At 39.7% G+C, this 21134-nt stretch overlaps 1 protein-coding gene across 1 annotated transcript; it reads left to right on the top strand.

Moving 5' to 3' along the window:
* The first annotated feature begins 2421 nt into the window (after nt 1-2421).
* naa25 (N-alpha-acetyltransferase 25, NatB auxiliary subunit) lies at nt 2422-21075 on the top strand. Its single transcript, XM_026173043.1, has 24 exons — nt 2422-2544; nt 4070-4155; nt 8873-9011; nt 9089-9207; nt 10716-10790; nt 10877-10984; nt 11331-11409; nt 11683-11794; nt 11935-12024; nt 13177-13349; nt 13455-13567; nt 13661-13868; nt 15185-15274; nt 15357-15537; nt 17158-17257; nt 17368-17519; nt 17603-17728; nt 17822-18065; nt 18876-18999; nt 19092-19157; nt 19242-19339; nt 19433-19543; nt 19668-19808; nt 20437-21075. The coding sequence occupies exons 1-24, from the start codon at nt 2487-2489 to the stop codon at nt 20557-20559; spliced, it is 2916 nt and encodes a 971-aa protein (XP_026028828.1). The 5' UTR covers nt 2422-2486; the 3' UTR covers nt 20560-21075.
* Nucleotides 21076-21134: the final 59 nt, after the last annotated feature.

The raw sequence follows: 21134 nt of genomic DNA, 5'->3' as shown, positions 1-21134 counted from the left end.
CAGGCCAGGACTCCGCAGTCTATTTACACCTACAGGCCAGTGGACACTTTCAATGATGAGGATGTACACATCCTGGACAGGGAGGAACGCTGGTTTGAGCAGGGATTCAGGGAGGCCATTTACGTGAAAAGGGAAAGACCATCTCCAAATCGAGTAGGGGACTAAGGGTACATCTTTCACCATCTTACAATGATATGAGTGCAGCCATTCCCCAACTCTCTGTGAATGGTACTCATGGCCATTGATCAGTGGTTGTTGATCAATGGTCATGAAAATTTGCATATTAATGATCAAGGAACTGACCTGACAGTTCGTTGTTCTTTCATGCGGCTAGGTTCAGTTATTGTGCAAATGTACTGTTTATAAGGTTGGGGAAAACTGCAGTCAGTGGAGACTGAGGAAGTCAGTAGGATGAGTGACGAAACGTTTCTCCCACTGAAAACGCTACGTCTGGATGATCAGAATCAACCTTTCGGGATGAGTTTATGTTATTGTGTTAAATTGATGCCCGAATGTTACAGTATGTGACTGCTTGGTGGAAAAACAAGAACAAACTAAATATACAAACAAAAAAGATGAAGCTGCCAAGCAGGAGGGAAAGAGGAAGACAACAGAGAAGATTCATAGATGATGTAGTGAAGGAGGAAATGCGGAAGTTTGGTATGACAGAAGGTGATGAAAGGGTAGTAGAGAGACAGATGATCATTTCCTATCCTCAATCTATGTGGTACCATATTCCAAACAAACGCTTTAATAAGGTCGGGGGGTTAGATTTTCTGCTCAGATGTGATTATGAAATATCTAAGATTCCTCTTAAGTTGTCTAGTTTCTATAAGCAAGCTTTGAATTTTGGGAAACTAATTTTCACCCACAATTTTTCACCTCACAGTTCTGTGCTGTGGAATAATAGGGTTATAGTCATCAATAAGAAGTCCTTATTTAAATCAGACTTGTATGATAGCGGTGTATGTTTTATTGTTGATCTGCTTGATAAAAACGGAAACTTGCTATCTTATGAAGAATTTATTGATAAGTATAAAATAGACATTTCATTTAATAATTATAATAAGGTTTGTAAAGTACTACCCACACCGTTGTTAAATCTTATCGTAAATACTTTAAAGTATTCACTAATAAGAACGTGCTTACCTTCACTGACGATAGGTACCTCAATAAAGGACAAACGATTTAATAATAAATTAATCTCTAATACCTTTAAGCAAATAGTATTCTACAACTACAATGTCAATGTCAGACATGATCTCAATAGCATGTTGAAAGAAAAGTCATTTTCTTTCACTTGCGCCTAAAATGAAAGAAACACACTTCAGAATTATATCCGGCATTTATCCAGTTGGAGAACTCCTGTATAAAAGGTTTAATTTTGAGGCCGACTCTTGTGCTTTCTGTTCTTCCGATCCAGAAACACTAGAGCATCTATTTTTCACTTGTCAGTATGTTAATGCTTTTTGGTTTGAAATACACTGTTGGGTTTCACTCAGAATTTCCAATATACCTTCCTTCACATCTAAGGATGTTCTTTACTTTATGGACAATCTGGATTCTGAAATCTCAGATGTTGTCAATTTTGTAATAGTGCTATGTAAGTTTTTCATTCATTTATGTAAGTGGAAGAATGCCTCTCCTATATTCTCCGTCTTCTTGAATTGCTTTTGTCAATATTTTAAGTCACTTAAGCTTATTTCAAATATGAATAAAAAAAACTGGTCTGTTTCCTTTACTTGTTTTGTATATGAAAATTTCTTTCAATAAAAAAAAAGAAAAGAAAAAAAAGAGACAGATGATCTATTGGGGCGACCCCTAGAGGCTGAAATAAGAATATGGTTTTATTTTACTCTGTTCTTGAGTATTCAGCTTATATTTTATATATTTTAAATAATTTTAAATATATAAAATGACAAGGGTCATCCTGTAATCTTACAAAAACTATAGTAAAAAAATGCTGGCTTTGCTTTTGTGCTTTGTATCTGTTAACTTTGAGCTTTGATTGAATACGTTTCAGTTTTTAACTTGTAATTATGATCTAAAATCTTAAAAGCCGGGCTTTGACTAAATCTGAATTATTAGTAAAATAGCCAGTCTTACTACAATTTGTGGCCCCGAATTAGCTTTGTTTTGAGTCACAGCCTAACTGGGTTTTTTTTTTTTTAACTTATTAGGTGATAAACACAGCTAAACAATATTTACAATTCTTTTTTATCTATCTGGATAGCGAAACATTTAATCTGCCACAAATACACGAACTATTCTAAAACTACTTTCCTTGGCTATGAAATAAATTTTTTATCGTTAGCAAGCTGTCTGTTTTTCATATTGTATTATTATAGGTTTAAAGTCAAAACTTGAGACAGGTTTCATCCTGACAATACTTTTGCGTTTTCAGCGAGAAATAAAATCCTTTAGTCTTTCCTGAGGTCGCTTCGAATACGCATGCGTGAACATCTACTCAGCAGGTAAACTACACCATGGCGGCGAGAGGCCATGTGCAAGATCCAAACGACAGGAGGCTCAGACCTATATACGGTAAGTTTTCAATGGAAAGTTACACATTTCTTTGTGTGTGTAGGTTCGGTAAACACAGCTGTGCCCTGTCCTGGAGAATATGTTTAAACTAGAGGCTGCTGGAGTCGTGGGGCAGCGATGCGGCCCCTCCAGCTGCAGCCACGGACTCTGCTGCCCGCAGCGCCCAATGACAGTGCACCTTACCCGGTTTTCAACCAAGCCGGGGTAGAACACATCTCCAGTGTCGGGTCTCTGAATGAAACAGCCTGTCCCTTTTAAATCTATAGAGATTCTCGGTGGTGTTGTTGCAATGAAACGTGTGGACATTATTTGTCGTTCGGCTTGACTCGTTCTCAAAGTCGAAGTGCTTTCTCCTCTAGCTCATGGGCGCTATTTAACAGCGTAGCGTAGCTTAGCTTGCTAGTGTGTCAGCTAAGCTGCAGTCAATCAATAAGCTCCTGCACATGCTGCAGGTTGAGAAAAAGAAAAGTTGTTCGTTGATGCAAGTTGGCTTCCACTGTCTGACATATATTTCCTTTGCGATTAACGCCACTGTGACGCTTTAGTTGTTTTGTAGCAGACTGAAGGTTCCACTGTTAACTCCCAGCTAAATTTAGGTTCATAGTAGTTTAAGGACAATGCTTCAAGCTAACTCTAGCGGTTGAGATGTAATGCTTGCTTGCTAGCTAGCTGTCAGCTCGCGGACCTTTCAGTAACAGTGCTGATGAATAACGTAAATAATGGACTATTTGGTGTTGTTCCGTGAGGGGAAATTAAAACAGTTCACACCAGTTGAAGCTGTTTTAATTTCTTTTACTGCTAGTTTTGCACTGATGGAAAATAAATAGTATTTCAAGTCTACAAACCGAAAATACGCATTGTTTTATGTGTGTATACATATCTGTGTGCGTGTGCGCGCGGGGGATTTTTGCGCCCCCCCCGTGTTACTTTGGGAGTGAAGCTTAAACTGTAATGCAGTTATTGCAGTTTCACTGCAACTTAGAGCTGAAACTTGATCAATACCGGGTCTTAAGTACACCTCAGGGTTCCCCTGGTTTCTGTAGGATTTGGCAACTTTTCCCTCCTGTGATGACAGTTTAAACCGAGAGAATAGACATGACATAAGCACACTGCTGTCTGGTACGGTTAATTTTGGCACTCAGCTGTACTGAGGTATCTCTTGTCTATGTCTGAAGGCGCGTACTTTAACCATTCACTAAGATAAGCTGTATTTAATTATAGTGAAAGATTTACTGGCAGTTATTTTCATTATCTGCCGATCATTTTTACAGGTCAGATAGACGTGAAAGCATCTGTAACTCAGATTAATATGGTAAAATTTCAAATTTTGTTTAAACAGCGTTCCAGACCCTTGCAAATACTATCCTGCTCTGCAACACGAACCCTGATAAGCTGGGCCCACTCTGATGTTTTTGCTTAGAAAACAGGAAAAAAATGAATCCAAAACCAAAATAGTTTCTGAATTACTTTGTCAATCCCCCAAATAAATATTAAATAAAAGCGATGTTGTTCTTGTGCTTCCCAGATTACCTTGATAATGGCAATAACAAAATGGCGATACAGCAGGCAGATAAACTGCTGAAGAAACATAAGGACCTGCACTGTGCCAAGGTGGGTGACTAAATGACTGTTCATGCTGAAAGCTCTGTTGGTGTTCTGTGAGGGTTCCTCCACTGTTGCAAGGAACCTGTACAGGTCTGTAGGTCAGTGGAGCTTATGTATTAAAAACAGTATATTTTATAAAATTTTAGTGTCAGTGCTCATCTGCTCTAATAATCACATTATTTGAAGTCCCAAAATATGAAGAGGGACGCATCAAGGTTTTGCTCAGGCTTGAATTTCAGTGCTAGTTACAGGTGTTGCAATAATCCAGTGGATTCATGCACATCTAGCACCTGTAAAGCGGAATATTCATGCACACTATTAGAGATTTGCAGCAGGACTGGACAGCTGTCTTAAAGTCACAGAATTAAAATAACGTCTGGACAACAGGTCAGAGGTACACTTGTCAGTTCAGCATGTCTCAGGAGTGGGGCTGTGCCATTTTCCCAAACTGCTGTTCAGTTTGTCCCCTTTTTTTCCTCTTCTTAATAAAGTGGGCATGGTCCAAAAGGCAGATTTGGGCCTCCATTATACTTATTTGCGGACAAAGCCTCCTGGAAACCTGATAGCTGAGTAGTCATACTTGTTATGCTTTTTTGAAGCCCCCGGTCTAGAGTGAATGTATATTTGTAATGTAAATTCTCGGAGCAGTCTGCACAGTCACAAAAAACATTGATGTGGACACTCACACTTGCCGTCTAATGAAATTCAAGGATGTAGAAAGTATAATCCCGGTGTTAGTAAAAACTGAGTTTACTAATCTTGGGATTATAGACACTCTGGATTTTCAGTCCCACAATGATAGCTAACTCTCTCAGTTAACTCGGCTAACTCTCACTCTGGTAACACTTTAGATGTCCAACAGTTTGAAAATTTGAAGTTGACTTTCATCTCCGCTGCAGATCACCAAAATAAACTGTTTTACTGGTTTGATCTAGAGCTGGGCGATATGGCCTACTATCCATATCACGGTATAATTTGAAGCATGTGCGGCAACGATATATATCGCGATATATTTCTTTTCTTCTGTAGAACGTATTTTACACACTATAAGGCACACTTAAAATCCTTTAATTTTCTCAAAAATCGACAGTGTGCGCAGAAATCTGTCTTTAGTACGACTTTAGTAAGCTATGAAGGCGCACCGCTTGATGGATTGTCGGAGCATTACGGCTGCCGTAGTCGAGGGCCTTGCGGAGTAATCTGGGTCCAAAACTCTGTCAACTTCAGGTCCCAAAGTCAAACGAACACTGCGGCATCACTGAGAGTTAACAACAGTCTAAATTTTTTCATCTTTAATAAAATGATCAGTGTTGCTGCTTTACCAGGTGTAACAATTAAGTTTAACATCCAGACATCCATGAAAACAGAATTTATGAAATTCAATGGAGTTAGAAGTTAGCAGGAAGTTAGCTCGCTAGTTTCCACCTAAACATGATATAGCATGTTCTGACTGAGAGGTTTCTGAAAAACTTAAAACGTGCAGCTCTGCTGTCACTTTCAACATAAATGAAGACAGAAAACTAAACAGCAGTGACATTTGTAGGGTTACTAGGGACTAGCTCGTATATAATGATGTGCTACTTGAACGCTAGCAAAACAGCTACGTTAGCATAACATTAGCACAGTGAAGCTGAAGGATGAACGCAAACTTTTTTCTACTCGATAAAAGTTAACGTGAGGGTTTCTGGTGGTTAGGGACAAATGCAATTGCATGGTAGGATGCTATAAACAGACCAAACTTCAGTTAGGAGAACAACTGAGATAATCCATCCACATTACGAGGTTAGTCATTAATATACTGCAACAACATGGGAATAGAGCAGCCGCGAGAGAATTCAGCATTAATGAATCAATGGTACGGAAGTGGAGGAAGCGCAGTTTTTGGCTTTCCCCATATTCCAAAAGTGCTTCGACTCTTTGCTATTACTGTCGCCCAGCATAATTTGCAGATGATGTTGTTTGCAGCTGCTGCAATGCTTTCAACCAAAACAGGCGGAGCTTGATGACGACATCAACATGCGTTATCGCGATAGAGTGGTATAGTCAAAATCTCTACCGTTGGCCAAATTTATATTGTTTCTACCGTATACCGTTTATACCACCCACCCTTAGATCCATGTTTATTTTCAGCTACTCTCACTGTATTGCTACCAAGTTATAACAAAATAATTACTTTTTAATATAACATGTAAAAATTGGTAGGATTCCTGATCTTGGTAAGAAAGTTTTAAAACTGATAAATGACGACTGAGTAGGTCAGACTCATTAGAGTGACTTTTTCTCCCATCTTGTTTTTAAAGTTAAGGTCCCATATCTTAAGACTTAGGGACATGTGTTATTCCCTGTTCTCAGAATGTATATTACAAGTTTCAGCACTAAATACTAGGGCTGGGCTATATCATACCGTTCACGATAATACTGGTGTAATTTTGGGCAACGATAGGAAAATGAAATATCGCAATAGAATATGGGTAAAACGCGCATGCGCAGTGCCTATGTTTACATACGCACATGGCGGTGACGCAGAATGAGAAGAGCGAAAGCGGATCGTTGAATGAAACGGATGAACCAGAATTGGTTTGTAAAAATGCTGCAACTTAAGTGGTGTGGAACTGGTTTAGCTTTCGTCCGTCAGATACACAACAAAGCACTATTTTTGGTAGAGCATGCTAATGGCCCATCGTTATTACCGTGTTGTTTGGAAAATACGGCATCCTTTGATTTTTCTGAAAATCGACAGTGCCCCTTATAATCCCGTGTGCCTTATGTATGAATTCTGGTTGTGTTTACTGACCTCGAAACAATTTTATGTGGTACACGGCGCTGGAAAATCTGTCAAATGTTTTAGTACAACTTTGCTAAGCTACGAAGCCGCACCGCTTGATGGATTGTCGGAGCACTACGGCATCGTAGGCAGGAGCCTCGCGGAGTGATACGTACTGTGCTTCAACATAATATTACCGTATTGTGTGTATAACCTCTTTTTAAGTTTTGTGGATATTATACATGGTTATGCTGAGGATATGTCGGCCAATTTCCACTGGAAATGCCTTTTGGTTAAACTGTCAGCAAGGAATTTGCATTTGCACTGTTAAATTTTTATATAACTTTAATGCAAATAAAAAAACAGCTGCTTGTTTAAGTGAAAATACATTGATGGGGGTTTTTGCACTAATAAAGTTGTGGAGTTATAAAGTATTTTGTCTAGTGTCAATTATATCGTCAGTTATATCGTTATCGCAAATTTTCAAATGTATATCGTGATAAATATTTTTGGTCATATCGCCCTGCTCTACTAAATACCACACAATTTTTTTGGACCATGCCTGAATACCCCAGTTTATTTGTTTTTTGTTTTTTTTGTGTGTCTGTAGCTTTAAATGCTACTGCACTCACCCCTTTCAGCAAGAGGTCTGTGAGTGACAGAGAAGGGCAAGCCAATAGGAGCAATGTGGCTCATTCAATAAAAATAAGATTGCTAAGGATGTAGCAGGTCTACATCCTTAGTCCCCGAGACTCTGTTGGTTCTAACTCCTCAGTAATACTCTGTTGGTTACACAGAAGGCAGGAGACCCGACGGCCGAGCGTTTATTCTTGTTATACTCTTTTTGAAGTCCGCTTGGACACACAGTAACACACATCCAGTATTTGTGTGTTGGGTCAGCCCATCAAGTTTCCACATTGTTGTCTCTCAGCATTGTTTTTCTCCAGAGCGTGTGTGTGTGTGCGTGTGTGTGTGTGTGCGTGTGTGTGTGTGTGCGTGTGTGTGTGTGTGCGTGTGTGTGTGTGTGTGTGCGTGTGTGTGCGTGTGTGTGTGTGTTATATGATCAAACGACTTCTGTATGTCCAAGGTGTGACAATGGTATCCAGTCATAATCACAGTCTCATCTCAAAATTATTTTCTAAAACAACAAAAGCATAAAGATGTTGGCATTCGCTATTTTTTTGCAGCCTGTAGCAAAGTAACAGTTAAGGCCATTTCACACCGCTGCAAAAAAGCAACAGGAAATTCAAATATGAACTTGTTGCGTAACATATATAAACACTAAACGCTTTGCTTTTTAGTTGAAAACTCACCGTGAAAAAAAAAAAAAAATGAAGTCAGCATCAGGCAATCATGAGAAGGTCCTGATGTTTCTTAAAAAAGAAAAGGAAGAGTCTGATTCTGGGTTGATCCAATTCCCAAGTGAAGCCAGAAGCTGGGAAAATTTCCAAGTTTCATCCTGGAGTTGAAGCTGTATCACCATCACTTATATTACATACTTTGTACACTGCCTCCATCAATGAAAGAGCTCTCTGCAGTCAGATGGGCCATTCCCAGACTGCAAGCAATCAGCCAATCATCAGCCAAAGTGGCAGAGTATCATTGCAGTACTGTGAATTCATGCTTAAGGCACACTGTACACTGAACTACAGGTGGGCCACTGCTGCAGTGTTACAGGTGGGGCTCTAAAATGATCAAGACAGCAGAAATTTAATTTGTTTATTAAACTGTTTTTGACATCAGAAGGTTTTAGGTTCCTAGTGCATCCTTGTCTTTGGAATTGTCTTGTTGAAAACCTTTGTTTGGGTTGCCATTGTGCTTCTAGCTCTAACTGAAAACCTCTGCAATGGCTTGCCATTTTATTCATGCCAATGAAATCTGTAATGTTTATCTTTTTCTCTTTTTTTGCCTTTTCCTTCTCATTCAGTTTTATAACTCAGTCTTTTCTGCTTCCTCCAGGTCCTGAAGGCGATTGGCCTTCAGAGGACTGGAAAGCAGGATGAAGCTTTCACTTTAGCCCAGGAAGTGGCCACTCTCGAGCCCACTGATGACAACTCGCTTCAGGCTCTGACTATACTGTACAGAGAGATGCATCGTCGTGAGTATATATGCGCACACATGAAAGCTGGTATTAACATTGGATGACTGAATATTGAATATGTGTGTTGTCCACAGCTGAGTTGGTCACCAAGCTGTATGAGGCTGCAGTGAAGAAGGTTCCTCTAAGCGAAGAGTATCACTCTCACCTCTTCATGGCGTACGCTCGTGTGGGAGAATACAAAAAGATGCAGCAGGTGAGACAGCTCAAAAAGAGCAAATATGAGCAACAAGCAGGTTTATGGGCTCACGTGAAAATAGAGCTGGGCGATAGAACGATAACGATATGTATCGCGATATAACTTTTACGCGATAGAGAAATTAAGCTATCGCGATAGACCTCGCCGCTCTTGTCCTCTTAAAAAAAAAAAAAAAAAGGTCAGCCAATCCAAATTAAGTAGCGCAGAGCCGAACCAATCACAGCCGCAGCGTCACGTCGCGTGACTTGTTAGGTACAGCACAAGTGCCAAGCCGCACGTGTGTTTGTTTGGGAAGCAGCCAGCGGGTAATGGAGGAAATGAGTGTGCCGACTAGAAAAATCAACCGAGCGTGACCGAAGGGAACACAGATGATGGTTCCAATGCCGGAGAGATTGTCGAACGGAAGAGCCATAGAAGTTCCGTAGTGTGAAGGTATTTCGGCTATTTCAAGTCTGACAAAAAACAGAGTAGCGTGCACTGTAAATTGTGCCGAAAGCAAGTCTGGAAATACAATAAACTGGTGCATGCGTCACACTGTGCGCCACGTTATTGTTTCGGTGAAATGAATTTCTACAATACTGTTACTGTTAATTTTACTCTCTGCAGTGTTTAAATGCTTACATATACACACAGTTACTGTCCCTCCACACATACGACTCGGTTCTGCTTCTATGCCCCAGCTTTGTTTACTTTTTCCCACCGAGGCTTCTAGACTTCTGATTGGCCAACATTTCTGCACGGTTAGGAATCTCGCTCCACCTGCTGCTTTGGCATGTTCATAGCAGCGTTTTCCTTCATTTCTGCCTTTATGTGTGGACGGGATTATTTTTTAAAACGAAAACGGAAAATCTCCGTTTTCAAAAATACGTGTACGTGTGGACGTAGCCTCAGTCTCTGACTGGAAGCGCTAATTCGTCATTCGGCTTTTGTCAGACTAAAGTAACTGTTAAAACTGTTTGAAAAGCTAAGCTATACAACAAGGAGAGATTGAGAATTTCCTTTTAGTTCTCAGTTTATTTGATATTGACAAAAGTTAGTCAGTTTTGTCTGTTCTTCTGTAAAACAAACTAAGATTTATTTTTAGAATTAATATTTTGTTTCTAAGTGGAATTGACAATTTAGTCTGTTTCGTTTGTTCTGTTTTGAAACTTAAACGCTTTAGCGGCTGCCTTTTGTGTAGTTTGCAATATTTGCCTTTATTTATCTGAAAAAGTCTCATGTTCCTTAAGTACATCTACCCTGTTGAACTTATTATGGGAAATAAATATTTAAATAAAAACAAGCTGCTGATTATTTCACATTTTACTTGTGAGCAACGGCACATTTAAATCTTACAAATATAGTTATTTGGCCTATATCGTGATAGATATCGTTATCGCCTGAAATGAAAAAAAACATATCGTGATATGAAAAAAATCTCATATCGCCCAGCTCTACGTGAAAATGAATTCCATTGATTTAGGAGCAGAATTAATGTATTAATGGCTACATCCTCCTATTTACAGGCAGGAATGGCCTTGTATAAAATTGTCCCGAAGAATCCCTATTACTTTTGGTCGGTCATGAGTCTTGTGATGCAGGTACAAGAAAGCGTTTATAACATGAATGCTGAAATATTAGAATGATTGGTAACAGACAGTAAAAGTACTGTGTGCTTGTTTCTAAGGCAATCTCAGCCCAAGATGAAAAGTTGGCTCAGACCATGTTCCTGCCTCTGGCTGAACGCATGGTGGAAAAAATGGTCAAGGAGGAAAAGATTGAAGCAGAAGCAGAGGTGAGTATGTTGGCTTTATGACTTCAGTGTTATGACAATGGAAACCAACTTAAATGGACAGCAGGATTCTGGCAAAATCCCAGTTACTCAACTTTTATTTTTAAAATTCAGAATTTCCTTTGGATTTTCATTAACAGCTGAGAGAGTCTTATATTTTAAGTTACAGTAGTCATGTTGGCATTAAAAAAACTTTTAGTGAATGAAACCCATGGCACATTAATTGCCAGAAAAAAAAACCCTGATTTCTGCACTTTAGTGTTAACTGCATACATGTTTAAGATGAAAATACAAATGTTAGAATATTGCACAGTCCTTACTTTTTCACTTTAACTTTTGTGTTCTGTAGGTGCAACTGTATTTTATGATCCTAGAGCGCTTGGGGAAATGTGTAGAGGCCCTTGAAGTGATCCGGGGCCCACTTGGGGGTAGGTAGATCCCCACACACACTCACAAACACACACACTTTCTTAAATTGACCATGTGACATTAACACTTTGAAATAGTATCAGTCATGTTTGGCAGGAAAAAGAAAAAGTTATTTATATTTAAAGTAAGCTGTAGTGAGAACATAAAGTGTTAAACAGCATTCTCAATAAAATAACAGGGATAGTTTGAAGTAATGTGGCACACATGGCTTATAAATCTGATGCTGTGCATCCTGAAATTCCTCTTCAGCTAATACTTGTATTTTTGCACAGAGAAGCTGACCAGTGAGCTGCAGAGCAGAGAAAACAAATGTATGATGCTGTACAAGCGACTGCAACGCTGGCCAGAGTGCAACGCTTTGGCCCACAAACTGCTACTTAAAAAGTGAGTGAGTTTTATCTTAACAGTGCACAAGCTGTCCAAGACCAATAACTGATCAGAACATGGCATCAGTCGATGCACATCACTTCTGATGGAGTACAGATATCAGCCAACAACAACCAAAAAAATGTGTTTCTTTGCAGTCCTGATGATTGGCAGTTCTACCCGGCTTACTTTGACTCTCTCTTTCACTTGGTGGATCAGTCGTGGAGCCCGCCAGAAGAAGGCGAACAGTGAGTACGCAGGTGTTTGAGTTTGAATGCATAAAGATTTCCATCCGTGTGAACTCTGCATCTGTTCCCTTACTTTAACAAAACCCACACATGATGGTTAAATAAGGTTGGGCAATTCGGTTTTCCAACCAAAAATCGTCAGTCCAATAACCAACGATTATTGGACGGAATATATTTGCGCATGCGCTGACTTTTTGATGGGAGGAGCAGTATAACCATGTACGGACTGATTTGCGCGTTTAGAATTTGTAAGTCTGGTTTGGAAGGAATATTTCTTTTTAATATTTAATAATTAATAATTGACTTTCTTTTCTTGTTTGTTTCAGTATTAATATAGCTACTTTTTGGATTGTTCATTTATATATTTGAGATGCGCCAAATCGCACAAAAGACTTAACATTACGTTGGAAGTTGTTTTTTGGGGTTTTTTATGTTATGAAAGAGACATTTTGATTTTTAACTTTTTAATTTTTGTTGTTTGATCGAGTGTGTAAGACAGATAAACTCTGGAACAGCCTATAAACACTGTTATCGTGGAAAAAAGAAGCCAGTTTCTCTTTGTTTCCCTCCCCACCATTGTGGTTTTTTTATTTAAATAAAATATTTTTGTGTTTTTCTGAACATAGGCTACTGCCTTTCTTTCTTTCTGTTGTGAGTAAATGAATCGCTGCATTTGAGCGCACTCTGAGGAGGGTGCATCTGTTCGCAGCTGCTTCTCTTAGCTTCAACCAACATTATCAGCAAACTTACCCATGTGCAAATAAATAAATCACTCTTGTAAAAACGATCAACGGAAAGCTGAGTCTATCGTCGATATATTCGTCCAATCGCCCAACCTTGTGGTTAAAAGTCCCTTCACTAAGGCATATTTAACCTTAAAAATCCCTACTAGTTGCTGAAAGCCATGTGTTAATTATTAAATGAATTATTAATTTAAAAAATACACACATCCTTCAGCAAGACAAACAAGATGTGGAACACCTTGTGTCTATGACCGTCTGCTGTGCTGTTCTCCAAACTTTATAGAGGATATGTTTTTTCCAAATTAGACATTATATAATATTATATATGTCCAATTTATCTCTTATTTCTTCATAATATTATATCTTGTCCACGCTGAAGTTTTTTGTTTTTTTTCTGTCCATCCTGTAGCTGTTCAGAGGGTTCAGTACATCACACTGTGGTTGAGGTGGTGAGGTTTGTGGAGGAGAGGATTAAGGGGGAGGACAACAAAGAGTCCCGCTCACTCAGAGGGCCTTACTTGGCTCGTCTTGAATTAATGCACAGACTGAGAGAAAGAGGCTGTCCTGAGGAAAGCCTGCTAGGTAAAACACATACACACACACACACACACACATATACTGAATAAGCATGTATTTATGTATGTCCTGTTGCCTCAGTCTGACAGTCTGTTGGTTGGCCATAAATAGGTGAGCCTTTAGAGTTAATGGTGCAATTCTTCAACAAGTTTGGAGACAAGCCCTGCTGCATCACTGACCTAAAAATATACCTACACCTGCTGTCTCCTGAGCAGCACGTTCAGGTGAGAGAAAGTTAAAGCAGAACTGTGGAACTGCCTCTTGCAGAATGAAAAGCATGGTCGTGAAACACATTTCTGTCTTTGAATTCTTTTTAGTTCATTAATCATCTTAGTGAAGCAGTTCCACTGGGCAACCAGGAAGAGGAAGGATTTGCTTTTCCAGAGGACACCAAGGCGCTGCAGAGGCATTTGTGTGTTTGTCAGCTGAGCCGTGCACTAGGGCTGCATCATTCCCTCGACGTGGATGGCAAACTTCATCTTATCACAGAGCTTAAGGCTCACTATCATCATGGGCTTAAGTTTGGTGAGAGCAACATTTTTATTCACTCTTAGACCCATAAGATTGACATTCATTCAGGATCATCAGATTTTCCACAGCCAAGAGGTGTGAAATCTTGTCGTGGAGCCAGACAGATATGTGATGTTGTCAACAGCAAAGTGTGAATGCCTTCCTTGTTTGCTGGCACATTTCTTCTGATAACAGCAGCATCCAGTTGAACATGCTGATAGTTGATTACTAATAGGGCTTCTTTCTCAGAAATTCCAGGAATAAAAAAGTGCTTTCATACATTTTTGTGTGTTCAATAAAGTTATAAAACTGCAGTTATGCATGACATAGACTGTAAAATAGAAAGACATTGGTAACGTTATGTCATCTATTGGTTTACGGACTTAAAATTTTCAAGTGTCAGATGTTTGTTTTCTTTTGTTTGTTTGTTTGGGGGTTTTTTTAAGCTGCTGTCTTGTTTTGTTACTCTACAGCCGTAAAAAGCTGAGGTGGGCGGGCAATGTGGACATTTAAGTTTATGAATGCAGTAACTTGAGAATGAAACGAGCTTCAGGAGTTTCAAATTGATACCACAGGTGCACCTGCTAATTATCTGTATTACTTACTTTACTAAAACAAGACATTTTAAGATGTTGGGGGGTTTTTTTGTTTTGGTTTGGTTTAAGCCAACCCAAAGTGGCTATTAGATGGACTGCAGATGGATGTAGCTTCTGGGTCTGAAGAGCAAAGCAAACATGTATTCTTTCTAATTAGCAAGAGGGAGCTCCTGTGATGTTTGCAATAAGACATCCAAATATATAGACACGTATGCAGCAATTGCCTAATGACTTTGTGGTCTCAGTGACCAATATTGAGTACAAACTAAAGGCCATTTTGTAAGTTATGGTCCCAATTTGAATAAAAAGGGACGATACACACAGGGTATGTTTTGCTATGATTGATAAGCTGTTAGCCAATGAGCAGATAGTGTCCCTCAGTTTACGGTTAGCTAATAAGGTGAAGGTAAAAATGCTCAGCTTGAGGTTTCAGATAGGTCTTCACTAACCGGTAGGTGACATCACAGTGGCTTTGCCTGTCTTTCATATACAACGTGTAGCACTTGGGTATTGGCTTCATTTTTTCATTTTCATTTTTACAGACAAGCATACTTTTCTTGGTCATATTTGGCATGTTTTTTAAGATATAAAGGTGACTTTGTTGGACGTTTGCAGTCAACATTCTAAGAATTGTAGGGTGACTTTACTGTACAAGAACTGAACACTTTTAAAGATTTTTCTTGTGTTCCTTGTGCATGTTTTTGTTTGTTCTGACTTCTTGGTCTCTCTGAACAGGAAAGAACGCTCTAAAGACGGAGCTGCAGTTTTCTGATATGTATTGTCTCATGGCCGCTCATGTATACATTGACTTATGGACAGAGACCGGTGAGTTTTTCTTTTTCAGTGCAGAACTTCCTGTCTCTCAGTAATGTGATGTGTCTAAATGTGTGTATCTGTATGCTTGTAGGAGATGAGGACATGATGTGGCAGTGTTTGGGTCTCCTCCAGGAGGGACTATCTCACAGTCCTTCCAACGCCCAGTTCAAGCTGCTGTTACTGCTCCTGTACTGTCGACTGGGAGCGTTTGAGCCTGTAGTGGACCTTTACTCAAGCCTGGATGCCAAGCATGTACAGCATGACACCATAGGGTCAGTACAGAACATGTTTCTGTGGTGAAACATGGAAAGAAAGCGGATTTCTCGTCACACAACACTTTGTTGCCGATGGTTGGTCGCTCCTTGGCGTTCTAGGCTCCGGTTGCTTAGTTAACTATATATCTAACATGTCTGCTACCATGTCATATGTCGGTCAACAGCATACTTCACTTTAATTGGTAGTTGCTTCAATCGTTTGCAACATAAAATCTATAGTATTCCTTAAGTTAGGAAACTGACTTCAATTCAATTTTATATAAAATAAAATTGAATCAAATGAAAAGTTGGAGTAGGGCTGCCACGATTAGTTGACTAGTCACAAGTCGACGACTAATTTAATAGTTGACGCGTTGTTTGAAGCTTTGTAAGATCCCACAAGACATAGGAATAAGTAGGATTTAAGAGTGTAATAATGGACTGAAACAGAATATGGCAGCACTGCATGTACAAGGATGCCAGCTGCCGTTAAATCCCCAAAGAAGAAGAAGCAGTGTCCGGTATCGTAGCTGTGTCCAAATTCAGGACCCGCATCCTCCTGTGCCCGCATTTGTAGGCCGATTACGTTACAGTGACACGACGAAGACTGACAAATGCGGCCGACAAATGCACCCTTCGTTTCCCCAGATTTGAAGGATGGGTCGGGTGTATACTTCGTGGCCCAACCTATCCCAGAATTCCTGCTCAGTTTCCAACAATGGTGGCATCTAGTTAGTTTTAATATTACTGTTATTATTCTTTCTGGGTCACAAAATAAATGTTTAAAATATTTTCAGGCGAGAATGTAGCTGTGTAAACTTCAAATATCTGCTCAGTTTATCAAGACACCACATATTTTCAAAAGCGCGCCGACGTTTTCAGAGACGTCTGTTACCCACCAGCTTGATAGCTAGCCGGGGTTCAAGGCTCACTTCAAGGCTCGGTGAGAACACCGGACTCCCGGCAAGTCGTTTTCAAACCCACCACCGTCTTTCGCTACTCAGGTTAAACATGATATATAAGTCACTTAGATAACTTTAAAATGTTATTGTTTGGCTTTTTTCAGTATTTTATTTGTTCCTGAGTAAATCGGTTTGGCTGAGATTAAAGTTATAGTTTTTAGACAGCTGAATAAACGTCAAGCAGACAACTGATTATCAGAAGTGTGAGATGCTCGAGAATATACTTCGGTGTCCTGTTATATTTTAGATAGCAAGGAGCAGACAGCTGAGTTTATTAAACTTCACCGAAACAATCTGCAAACTTCATTAAAATTTAATAAACTATCATCTTGTCTTTATTGTTAGTTAGCACAGACCTTAAACACTTAAAGCTGTAAGCTAATGATGGCTGTATAAGAGCAGATGCATGCTGCAATAAGTTGTACGTTTTACATCCAATGGATGTATGATCTGATTAGTCGACTAATTGCAAAAATAATTGGTGACTAGTCGACTATCAAAATAATCGTTTGTGGCAGCCCTAATTTGGAGTAAAAGAATGTTCGGACTAATTTTGTACTTCGGATGAATGTGTCCTTGCCCTCATCAGAATCAGAATACCTTATTAATCCCCAAGGAAATTATCTGAGCTTTGACTCAGATACTTTAATTAAAAACATCTTTTTAATTTTTGCAGTTTTCTGTTAACGCGCTATGCTGAGTCACTGGGTCAGTTTGCTGCAGCCTCCCAGTCCTGTAATTTCTCCCTCAGGTTTTTCCACTCGAACCAGAAAGATGTAAGTCTATCCCTCTTTGTGATTTAACTGCAGAGACTTTTACTGGATCTCCTGCTCTTACGTTACCTTCCTTATTTATCTCTCCTTTGCCTCTGTCTTCTTTCCACCAGACCTCAGAGTATATCATCCAGGCATATAAGTATGGAGCGTTTGAGAAAATCCCAGAGTTCATTGCTCTCAGAAACAGGTTAAACCAGTCGCTGCACTTTGCCCAGGTCCGCACTGAGAGGATGCTGCTCGACCTCTTCCTTGAGGCTGATATGTAAGAATATTCACACTAATTTACATAAACTTGTGGATTTCTATCTATAGTTGATTGTGATGTTGCATTTTTCTGTTTTACAGTGTCTTGAGTCTGGAAGAGAGTGTGAAGGCCATGTCTTTGTCTGCAGAAGAGGATGACATCCCCTGGGATAGTATGAGGGACAACAGAGACCTAACTGTTTTTACGTGCTGGGATCCTAAAGACAGGTATAGTCCTTTTTTGGGGGGGTTTTGGTTACAGAGACGCTGGTACTCACTCACAGTCTCCAATCCAACCCTGTGCTACTCTTTTGTTTACAGACAGCTAACAGATGAACACAGACGTCAGTCTCTAGAGGAAGAGTCCATGTGGCTCAGAATACGTTCTCTAACGCTTCGCCTCCTCGCCTCATTGGCTGCGTTGGCACATATGCCCTCACAGCAAAACTCTGAGATATCTAATGAGAACGGAGTGGGAGACAAGACCTCAATTCTCAGCAGCCTGCTCTCCCAGCTGAACCAGGCTCTACAGACAGCAGCTCAGATGGCAGAAAAACACATACAGGTGCACACAAACAAGCAAGTCTCTGTTATTGTAGCGTCTTTACCGTTTAGTATAAAGTGCCTTGAGGCGACTGTATTATTTTGTACTACACAAATACATTTGAGTTGAAGTCAACCTCACTGACTCCTTTGTCCCATATACAAAGGCTCACTTCACAGCAATACATGAAAGAGAAGGCAAAGAGTGATTATTTTTATTTATTTATTGTTTTTAAACATGAAAGGTGATGGCATATGCATTCTAATGAATTTGAAGGATTTTTCTTTTAGACACAAAAAAGTCTGAATCTCAACTGTCTATTTCTTAGTCCACACGTTTGCCCAGAAAATGCACAAAATGAATTCTGTTCTCCAGGAAGGAGCCAGTGCATTAGTCTAGAGTTGTCCGATTTGAGTTTTAAAATCGTGACTGTTGGGCAACTAACAGTTTATTTTTAGATTCAAGAATCAAACAATACGAAGGCACAATATTTCAACAAGAAATCTCCTCCAGCTGGTTAGTGTGTGTGTGGTGATGGTGTGCTCACCGTGTCCCAGTCAGCAGTGAAACGATCTTAAACAGAAACTCTTTGATCAGGAATACACCTTATGATCTTTTAATTATCATCATGTATCAATTTTAACATCCTCCCCAAATGTATTGGATCCATGTTGCACAGGGTAACTGGAATTAACCTAATTTACAGCAACCCCAAGTGGTCAGATGAGAGTTTCGACCAAATCTCTACATCATCCATATTTTCACATGACGTTTGCTGTACATTTGCGCGGACTGGAGTGCTTTGCTGTAATGGTGATGTTGTTATTCCAGTATCCATTCCTGGGACCACCCTCGACCCGTCTGGTCCTAGCTTTGTCCAGTGGAAGCTGTCAGTGTCAGGCTGCAGCCCTGCAGTTGTCTGTCCACCTACATGAGCTCGAGACGGCTGGACTTGGTAAGAAGAGACAATGGTAACATGAAGACTAACAAACTAATTGGATTTAGCCTGATAATTTTCTTCTCTCCACTCCTTATTTACCCTCCTAGATGGGTCATCCGAGCTTCAGACACAGATCTGTAACGGTTTCAAATCAATAGTAGTTCAGCTTCAAGGTGAGTCACTAGATGGTTTTCTTTATCAAAAATAAACATTATTGTACATCTGGGATGCTTCATGTTTTCCTCCTCTGTCCACAGAAATCCTGAATAAATGCAAAGGAGATTTATTGGAAATGAAAGAAGGCAAATTAAAAACCCAGCCGTCCTTATTAGAAAACCTAGTCTTCTTTGTTGAGGTGAAACATCTCAGTTTCTACACACACAGTTTACAACTTGTTTCCTACCAAATCTCATGCTGTCTATAATATGCACCACTTTATTTTGCTCAGACTGTGTGCATAGTCCTGTGGATGGCTAGTTACTGTGCCAAGATCCTTCGACCACTGAAGACTAGTTTACAGAAAAAGAAAAAGAAGAAAAAGGATGCAAACACAGCTCTGGTACAGTTTCCCCTTTCACTCCTTCCATTTTTAGGTGTACTGTATCTGCATATGGACTCATAAACAATACTCTGCTGTCCACCTACTTGCCCTGAACACTGTTGTTGTGTCTTTTCTTTTCCAGCCAGTGGTGATGTGTGGCTTCCAGGAGCTGACAGGGAATTTGCAAGACCTGCTGACACAGGCCATGGAGCATATAAAGGGCCAAGAGACTGCCATGACATCACTTAAATTGTCCACTTTAACCTTGGAAGGATACACACAGGTTAGTGCAGAGAAAAATATGTTTTTGTTCTGTTTTTGTTCTTTAAATAGAAACAAACACAGGTTTGGTATCTGACAAAATCTCCAGCCTGTCTCAGCTGCCATAGGACGAGAGGAAGGATACTCCCTGGATAGTTTGTCACAGGTCTAACACAGATAATCATTCACTCACATTCATACCTATGGGCAATTTAGAAGACCATGGGTGGAAGCCGGAATACCCGGACAGAAACGACACAGACACAGAAAGGCCCCGCCCATATGGTGGATTCAAACCCAGGACCTTCTTGCCTGAAACTAGTAATCATTAGATGGTCAAAGGAGCTTGCAAAGAAAAGCGTCTGGACTTCTTTAAGTTGCTTGAAGACGTCTTCAAGCAACTTAAAGAAGTCCAGACGCTTTTCTTTGCAAGCTCCTTTGACTACGATGACCTGGATGACTGAGAAACCTTCACAGACATAATCATTAGATATTTTCTATTAGGATTGAATTTATACCTTAATTTGCAGAAAGACATAACAGGGTTTGGATATTACAGATCTTAAATCTTTTAAGCCTCAAATCCAAAGTTTAACTGTAGTATCTCCTGCCCGACTGTGAGGTTTCACCTCCTCTTTCATGTGTTTCAGGAGGAAGTGTCGTTTACGAAAGCTGCTACGGATAAGGTGCAGTGCAGTTACCTCCGCTCCCTACAGGAGGTGGGAGATCTGCTCAAGAAGAGAACAGAAACTATAAAGAACCTCAAGATATGAACGCCATCACGCATGTCCAGAATAACTCGCCCTCGACCATCACCCCTAAATGCCCCACACCACCATCTACTGTCAGCCCACCAGCTATCCTACAAATCCTTCCCTCTTCACTGATGATGGAAGTTCCTGGGCCTCCCATGTTCTCAGTCATTTCTGACCTTGAAATTCTCACTCGGCGTTTGTGAGTTTTTGATGTCTTTTTCTTTTTCTTTCAACACACACCTCTGGAACATTTGCAACTCTTATAGCACATAAGCTTGTAATGAAATTCATGAATTTATACAACAGTTCTAAGTAAAAATGAGGAAAAGAGACATGTTCCTTTAACAGGTGCAAAAGAAGAAGAAGAAGAAGAAAAAAAAATAAAAATAAATATATAAAAATAAATAAATTAGTGAATACGCAGTTTTAGAACAGCTAATCTAATAAATTATTGTACATAATAAAGAGCAACAACCACAACTCCGTGACTAAATGAGAATATAAGACACAATAAACCACTATGTGTGTTGGTCAGTTATGTTTCCTTTTTTATTATTTTTGACTCTATTATTTTCTGGTGAGTTCCAAAAAAA

Source organism: Astatotilapia calliptera, chromosome 7 (assembly GCF_900246225.1).
Source record: "Astatotilapia calliptera chromosome 7, fAstCal1.2, whole genome shotgun sequence".
In the NCBI taxonomy this organism is placed as follows: domain Eukaryota; kingdom Metazoa; phylum Chordata; class Actinopteri; order Cichliformes; family Cichlidae; genus Astatotilapia; species Astatotilapia calliptera.
Note: the sequence above shows the minus strand (reverse complement) of the source record. Positions and strands in the feature narration are given on the sequence as shown.